General features: G+C 38.6%; 1 protein-coding gene across 1 annotated transcript; it reads left to right on the top strand.

Moving 5' to 3' along the window:
- Window positions 1–35: 35 nt before the first annotated feature.
- LOC135204082 (uncharacterized) lies at window positions 36–8,604 on the top strand. The gene is made up of 4 exons (XM_064234074.1): window positions 36–711; window positions 6,624–6,883; window positions 7,434–7,509; window positions 7,968–8,604. Exons 1-4 carry the CDS (start codon window positions 483–485, stop codon window positions 8,519–8,521), a joined length of 1,119 nt encoding a protein of 372 aa, XP_064090144.1. The 5' UTR covers window positions 36–482; the 3' UTR covers window positions 8,522–8,604.
- Window positions 8,605–9,094: the final 490 nt, after the last annotated feature.

Here is a 9,094-nt window from a genome sequence, read left to right as displayed (position 1 = left end):
TAAAAAAAAAAAATTAGAAAAAAAAGGTTCGGATAAGTGACGTGGCGGTGATCGGATTAGCCCAGGCAGTCCGGTACAACTGCAAGTCTTCCTTCTCGCTAGATTGAACAGTTCGTTGTTTTCTGGGTGAGAGAGAACAGTATTCCGGCCGCTCTGGGACAAGATATCCGGACGGATTTTGTGCGAAGTTGATGTCTGTTTCCTTCCCCAGTACCAAAACCAAGCGGCCATTAGCTTTACCCCGAGTTAAGTAATTGGCTCCAATTTCGAAGTGGTGTGGAATAACCGTTAACAAATGAACGTAATACATTCTTGCAGAACCACAAGAATAAGCTGAATGGAAATCGTTTCAACGGCGGCGGACCCAGACCTACGTTGTAGGAACAGCCTCATCTTGCACCGGCCAAGTGGCTCGTTGCATTCAGCAAAGAATGAATCTTTTATGACGACCGACATCATACATTCCATGAATATCAGTAGATATGAATGATACATCCCCTACTGCCCAAGACATCGCTAGCGACGACCATCGGCCCTCATCACCGGTCTCAACGAAAATGGAGTGCGGTGGTGGACGCCAGAATCAGGTGTCCCCCGGCGGAGGGGACACAGACCCGAAGGCAGAAACTCGGGAGTCAAAGAGGCCGTCGGATAAGGCTTCCCTTGATGATTGCAGTCGTCCTTCGGAACCAGAGCCCATACAACCGACACGTGGGTAGAAAAGTTTTAATTTTGTCTTTTTCAATTCTAAATAAACGTATTGAGTAGTTAACATCACATACACATACATACATAGACACACACACACACGCACACACACACACACACACTATATATATATATATATATATATGATATATATATATTTATATACATACATACACATATATGCATACACACACAACACACACACACACACACACACACATATATATATATCTATATATATATTATATATATATATATATATAGATATATATATATATATATATATATATTTAAATATATTATATATAATTTCTTCACACGGCCGTAATCCAATCTTCTGCCTGGCATTGCTGCTTTTACTCTCAACGGCCATATCCTTAGCCCTTCAAACAAAGTAATATACCTAATCCTACTTTCCCTGGCTTTATCTGTAAAGTAATAAACACAGCCTTTTTCATATTTGTTTACTAACAATTCTTTCCACCAATGACGCAATGGATATCTAGTTTTTTCGAGCCTTGTCCAGGATTCTGCACCAAACAGCACCACTTACCTCCTTTTCACCGTTACACACACACATATATATATATATATATATATATATATATATATATTATGTATATATATTAAATATGTATAAATAAAGGTTTTTTGCCTCGAAGGAAAAAATGAAAAAGCGAGATAGCCAAGTACTTTCGGTCCTGTTCGGACCCTTTACTGAGTAAAGGATCCGAACAGGACCGAAAGTACTTGGCTATCTCGCTTTTTCATTTTTCCTTCGTGGCAAAAAACCTTTATTTATACATAGCATCACGTTTTATATACTTCGTGATCAAGTTATTCATATATATATATATATATATATTATATATATATATATATATATATATGCTTAGTGCAAGAAGCCAGGAGTCAATCCATATTAATAAATATATATGTGTGTATGTATGTATGTATGTATGATTTCATTTTCCTTGTACTCATACCTGCTAAAATGCAAATAATTTTTTAATATATAATAAATTTACTTTATAAATGTGTTCTATTGTGAATAATGCATTTAATTCGTTTATAAAGTTTCCCCTATGTTGCTTCCGATTTTGACATTCTATATTTTCCACAAATACCTATGATCAAATTGGGTTATCCGTAGACAGTCCCAATGATCGTGTATAAAAGATCGGAACGCATCACATGGTATCCAGCAACCGATGAGTCTCTTGATTGACACAGAAGAAACGTGAAAATGAGGAGGTGAATGAGATCATGAATGATAGCTGATGTGTTTAAGTATAGAAAGCTGGATATTACGTGAGAGGACACAATGGGAAGAACAAAGAATAGATTTGTCAGCAGTAGCTGAAATTTGCCATCGGATATTATGGAGGCATGTGATGGGTGAAAGGGTTTAAGCATTTTAGTTCGATAAGTGTTTAAATATGATTGATTTTAGAGGAAGAAGAAGTAGTGGCAGTTGGTGATCATGAGCTAGGATTGAGAAAGACTCACTGCGAGTAGATGTAAAAGTGTTCTCGAGAGAGTCTGAATCTGTTCCTTGTCGTGTTTGGAGAATTTAATAGGGTGATTGTTCTTTGTGATTTAATTGAGAAAAGATAAGTGTCATTGAAGCGTGGTTGTTCTTGGTGATTTCGATGCAAAAAGTATGTGGCAGAGAAAGAGATAATAGCATTGTATTCCTGGCGTAAATGAGAATGGAGAGAGTTTTGTGGAAATGTTTTTGAGAGGAGCAGGATTGTTGGCACTAGGCAGTGTGCGGTATCTCAAGAAAAATGAGAGAGAGAGAGAGAGAGAAATGTTAATTAGTAAATGGATTTCTGATTAAAAGAGTAATGGAATGCCGTCTAAAAAGATTTCAACACGGGTTTAATGGGATGAGTATTATGAACTTGTAGACGTTGCAATTATAGTAATAGTGTGTGGGAGGGATATATTGTCAAGCTGCACAAAGGTAAAGGTGATGGGATACCTCTAATAATTATAGAATATATTTTATAACATAATGATGCGTCGTCTACAAAGGGAAGGTGTATGGTAGGATTTATGGTAAGAGTTTGAAAGTAGTATACAGGGAAAATCTTTGATAGAATTGAGAAGTAATGCATATGCATGATATTAGAACCGTTGCCAAACATTTGGAATTAAACGAATCGCGATTGCCAAGTTGGTGTTAACATGCAAGGTATTGATTATATAAATAGTGAAGTAGTACCTATGAATGAGAACGGGTTCAAAATGTTGATCCTTTCTTCGTTAAAGTTGAAAAAGAGAGAGAGAGATTAGAAATATCGTTGAACGAATTCTCTTACTGACATGTTCATCTGATTGTAACTTAATGAATAACGATCAAAGGAAATGAGAAAAACAAATATGAACGAGCCATTACCCTTAACCAGTGTTTCTTAAAGTGTGGTCCGCGGACCCCCCGTGGAATGTTCCAATGGGTCCATTTGGCCGTCGGTATCAGATAAATTTTAGACCAAAACGTTGCTCAAAACATTTTTGGCCAAAACGTCCTAAATTCCTATTTTTGTACCACCAAATCCTCTTGGCTTCTGACAATGGCGCTCGTCAGATTAGGATGGGTGTAATTTAACGGGAACAGGCTTATTCGGACCTTGGCTGATTCGGACCAGGCAGATTCGGACCATGTACTGGCTCATTCGGACCTTTATCCAGGCTTATTCGGACCTTCATATGATTGGCCGATTTTTCTATGCAGTTTTACCCGCTGAACAAGAATTTCAAGTAATATTTATTCGGACGACTGTAATTAACCCCCAGGGGCTCGTACTAAACACGGCGAAATACATTTGACGCCCCAATTCCTGGTGGCTTTCGTATTCGCGGGGACGAACGATGGGGAATGCTTATATAGAAATACCCATTGCTATAACATAAAATTATTAGTATGGGTCCGAATCAGCCAAGATTAAGGTCCGAATAAGCCTGCATCCAATTTAACAACTTTGTAGAGGGCAGTGGTATTTATGATCAAGCAACAATGAAGCTCAGCAGTCAGCAGATTGGAGCCAGATATTCCAAGAGTAGTGAATCAGCAAAAACAGTACCATTCGTCGCATTAAGTACGGTTCGAGATGTGAGGAGGAAGCGTTGCTGTTAGGTTCACTAAAATTTGTGTGCAAAATTAATAATGCCATGAAAGTTATTTTAAGTAAAATGTAAACATTTATGTTGAAGATAAGTCATTAATAAATAATTCAGTAGCAATTTCAGTACTATTCATTATACTCTGAAAACACTTTTAAACCCAAGAGGGAAATTATCATAATGGATACAGGGTTATTCGGACCTTGGCTGATTCGGATCTTAGTCTTGGCTGATTCGGACCATTTGCTAGGCTGATTCGGATCTTAGTCTTGGCTGATTCGGACCATTTGCTAGGCTGATTCGGACCATTTACTAGGCTGTTTCGGACCTTTGTTTTGGGTGATTTGGACCCATACTAATAATTTTATATTATAGCAATGATATTAGGGAAACCTTTGATGAACTTTCAGGCAACGCGGGTGTCATTGGGCCAGTTAGAGAGTTTATGGATTATGTTGACCTAACGTTAACGTGGTTGCACAGTCAGGTGTGGAAAATGGAGAACTGGTCAGTGTTTGGGGGCAGTGTTACGTCAAACAACTTTGTGGAAGGGGTTGGATCATAAGCTGAACAAAAAAGCCCAAAAAGTAACCTCGCCTCTTATTCACTTATATCTTTAATATACTTAGAGGCAAAGGAAATACCGAATCAGGTGAATTAAGCTTGTTAAAGAGGGCAAATTAAAGAGATCAGAGAAAGCAGGTCAAGGAACTAAAAGGGCGTGTCATGGAACTGTGGGCGGACTATAATGAAAGGAAAATAACAAATGGTCAGCTACTGAAGAAATGTGCACATATATACTATGCGCCAGTGAAAATAAAGGCTATTTCGGGTGAATTTGAGTGAATTTTGGCTTTATTTTTACATAAACTATTTTAAAAATCAGAGCAATATGTAACTGTACGAAATAAATGGTCCTAGAAACGTGAGGGGAGTGGATTTCCATTGCTTCCCCAATATATTTTCATAATAGACTTTGGAATGATTATGGATTACAAACATTGAAACAATATTATAAAATAATGTCACATATGTTACATATGTAAATACATATTAGCAGTGGCGGCTCGTCAGCAAGCACTGTGGAACTGCAGCGCCCCTATAGATTTCATAATATATATGCACAAAATTATGAATATATACATGAATATGAGAAATTAAGTAAAGATTATCAGTAATCCTTTAAAAATGATTACCATTCTCTTGTTTTTGTAAAAAAAAAAAATGAAACAATATGTGGAACTGCTGGTGCTCAGCAGTTCTAATTTTGCTAATAGGGTGATAATGTAGCCAGCTCGCACGTAAGGGTGATGGGAGCACTGCCCTCTCGAGCAGTGTTAGCCTAGTTGTTGAAGGGCGAAGGTGCGATTTGAAATTCGTCAATAGCCTAATCAATATGTAGTATTAGTGATAGTGATCAAATCAGTGACGATACTAATGATATGTAATGTAATGCAGAATAATAAACTCAGTGGTGATTTCAATACATAGGAAAAATGAAAACCACAATAATGTCAATGATACTAAAATTCAAAAAAGCTTTCGGCAGCGCTTCTGCTGCCTTCCTCAGAGAGAGAGAGAGAGAGAGAGAGTGAGTATGCGTATGCATGCGTCTGTGTTTTAGGTGGGTGTTCTTTAGTCCATTTGTTTTATATAGGCCTATGTTATTTTATTTTACTGTCATACTCAGTTTTGTACTATCTTAATGTTTTTGTTTTCGAGTTTTTATTCTTTTTAATGGTTTAATTATTTTTATTTTGCTACGCTTATTTTACATAAAATTAATATGTTTATGTAACCTCATATTCTTAATTTTCCGTCAGCTCCGTCCGCCAGTCTCTCCGCTGCCGAAAGTTACTGCTTTGAATTTTAGTATTTTAATAATTTTTCAGTTTTGTTTACAGTTTCAAATTTGATTAGGGTAATCATCCATTAGTAATCAGTCATAGCCCAAGAAAAACAGAACTTGAAGAAATTAAGTGTATGGCATTGTTTATAGTGCCATATTTATATGGACTATAATGTGTGTTTATGCAGTTAACATCAAGGAATTGAAAAAAAAGAATTATGTAACAGCACCCCTATGAATGATAGCCAGGAGCCGCCACTGCATATTAGGTCTTAATCGGCCAATCATATGAAGGTCCGAATAAGCCTGGATAAAGGTCCGAATGAGCCAGTGCATGGTCCGAATGAGCCAAGGTCCGAATAAGCCTGTTCCCATCATCACAATAAGGGGTCCGTTACATGAGTAATTTTACTAAATGGGGTCCGCTGTACAAGAATGTTTAAGAAACACTGCCCTAAACGGTAAATGGCACCTAGACTCATGTTTGGAAATATCCATCAGTACCATGTAGCCAGTAAATTGATTCATTTGCTGAGCAAACTTTTGATTCCAACGAAGAGAATTATGTGTAAGGAATTGTAAACAAATACCAAAACATATGACTAAATACACCATGAACTCTGAAGCACCATTATAAATCAGAATAGCAGATGAAGTTTTACCTTTCACTCTGTCTCTTGCTAACTTACACATATTTACGGGTAGCTATTGCAAATTTTAATTCCTGGCGCAGATTACAAAAATATTCCTATATACAAAAATACATAATGACATTTATGACTGTATAGAGTATAATATTTATTTTTATCATCGGTGTGCTGTTTTAGGACTTCTATAGGCCCCATGTTCAATTTCACAGTAGATCAAAAACCCCTTCTTCCGTCGTAAGTGCCCAGTGTCACAAGTGTGTGTACTGACACAAGTGTTCCCTACCCAGTGACCAAACGGAAGCGTACGGTCCTCTCCATCGCCGAGAAGGCTGACCTCATTCGGCGCATGCGTAATGGAGAATCGCAGCGACAATTAGCCTTTGAGTATGGCATCGGGACTTCTACCGTATCTGACGTGAAGAAGCATGAAGCCGAGATTCTCAGGTACGTAGAAACAAACGGCGACTTCGTGGCCATGAACAGAAGGAAGCTGGAAGCCGGTGCCAAGGTCGATGTGGAAGAAGCCGTCTTCGATTGGCTGATGAAGGTAGGGTAGCTGAGGGGGCATCTTCCCATGGCGTCATTAAAAATACTATTAACGTTTTTGCACTGCATGTATATTAGTTTTTTCTCACTTGTGTAAGTGCCTCTGATTGAGAATATGAACCTATCCAAAGTACATCCGCAAATTAAATGTCACTGAGTCTATTCTGAGTGATGACAACAGGCACAAATAACTCTAGATTTAGGGTCATTCTAATTCAGATCTTTTTCCGTAGTTCTTTGCAGCGTCCCTCCATTAGTATTATCTTTCTCGTTCCCTTTACTGTACCTCCGTTTGTTTTATCTTTCTTCCAGTTTACTTCCCTAACAGTTGGTTCGTAGGGTTTTCCTCCTGTTACACCTTTCAAACCTTTTTACTTTCAATTTCCGTTTCAGCGCTGGATGACCTCAGGTCCCAGCGCTTGGCCTTTGGCTTAAAAAGTCGTAAATTCTATTTTACGTTCATTTTTTATTTTAAAGAGACCTATTTGAGGACAAATCATCCCTGTTATTCAGATTTTTAATGAACATGTCTTTTTTTTATTATTGTGAAGGAAATGCGTGCTGGGAGAGAGTTATCCCCCTCCGACGTGATGTCCAAAGCCAGAGCAGAGCACCACAGATTACGAGGTAAAGTTGTCATCCCATTCGTTCGTAGTGATTATAAATCTGTATTCCTCATATGGATTTTACTCCATAATACCGTTGATAATAATACCGTTATTATTATTGCTATATTGAATTGTTTAATGCGATCATGATAGGTAATTGAAACTGGTGTCATAACGTCAAAATAGATAGCTGGAATCATTAGAGCCCATCTGTATGTTTTGTAAAATTTATATGTTTTAGCCAAGAAGATGATAATGATGGGCATGTAAACTTTATCGTCTTGTTGATGGCTTGCACTACAATGACACATTAACCAGGTTTCAACGGTTTAAAGCAAGACATGCAATGATTAAGTAATTAGATTTATTCTTGAAGCTGTTGGTAGTTTACGTCTATTTCGTAAAATGTTAACCTGTTATTGCGTTATTATTCTTTAGTCCTCATGACTCATGGTTATCATGTATATGCGCTTATAGGAAACGAGGAATTCCGAGCTAGTACAGGTTGGCTGGAGCGTTTCAAGCGGCGGTACAACATCCACTCCTTCAGACCAGGAGAGGAGGACCTGTGGAAACCAACTTTGGGCAGGTCATCCAACTCCGACAGTGCCTTCGGTGCTTCTCACGCCCGACGGAAGGACGCGGTAACCGCTATGAGTAAGAGGTTACATAAAATGTCTGGTAAGAGATCCTTCAAGAACAGATCTCGGGAGAGATCCCCTTCACCGACAACGATCAAAGCGGAGACGGACAGCCACGAGGAATATGATTACGCTGACATGAGGACTGACACGATTTCTCCCGATTTATCGCATCCCTATCATCCTCAGGTCAGTCTCGAAGAAGGGCATCTCAATCTGGACTTGCCTCCTGTTGAGGAGATTCCTTCAGCGGGAGAAGCAGCCAGCATGCTCTCGAAAGCGCTTGTGTGGGCGGCGGCCCAACCGGAAACGGCACCGCAGGAGTTGTTCGTCTTGAAACAGTTGCAGACCAAAGCAGCATTGAAATGTCTTCTGAAAGCAACCCAATAACGATAGGAATAATTAGGAATGCGGTTCATCATATTTGTACTGTACATAGCAACATATTTGTGAATATATTTATAACAACAGGTCGTTCAGCTTTTTATGTATCCCGAGAAATGCAAGCTAACATTTTGTTGTGCGTTTTCATTGGTGAGTCACTTACGCTAACTGTATACACATGCATATTACCACAGGTATTTTTAGTCTTGGAGGAAATAACAAAAAGGTTTCAACAGGTCTGCCGTCATTTACCGTAAAATGTGTAAAACAAACTTTTCATACAATCAACTTACCTGTCAGATATATACATAGCTAAGACTCCGTCGTCCCCGACAGAAATTCAAATTTCGCGCCACTCGCTACAGGTAGGTCAGGTGATCTACCGGCCTGCCCTGGGCGGCAGGACTAGGAACCATCCCCGTTTTCTATCATATTTTCTCTGTCGCCGGTGGTATCAACATTGTTGTTATTACCTCCTGACTTAGATTCATTTTTCAACCTTTGATCATCGTTTTTCGGCTTTTTGGTGACGTATTTGGATCGTGTTTTGGCATTCGCTACAGTGGACTGTTTTTGGAA

This window comes from Macrobrachium nipponense, chromosome 44 (genome assembly GCF_015104395.2).
Source record: "Macrobrachium nipponense isolate FS-2020 chromosome 44, ASM1510439v2, whole genome shotgun sequence".
In the NCBI taxonomy this organism is placed as follows: Eukaryota; Metazoa; Arthropoda; class Malacostraca; order Decapoda; family Palaemonidae; genus Macrobrachium; species Macrobrachium nipponense.
The sequence above is the reverse complement of the archived record's forward strand: the minus strand, read 5'-3'. Positions and strand labels throughout refer to the sequence as shown.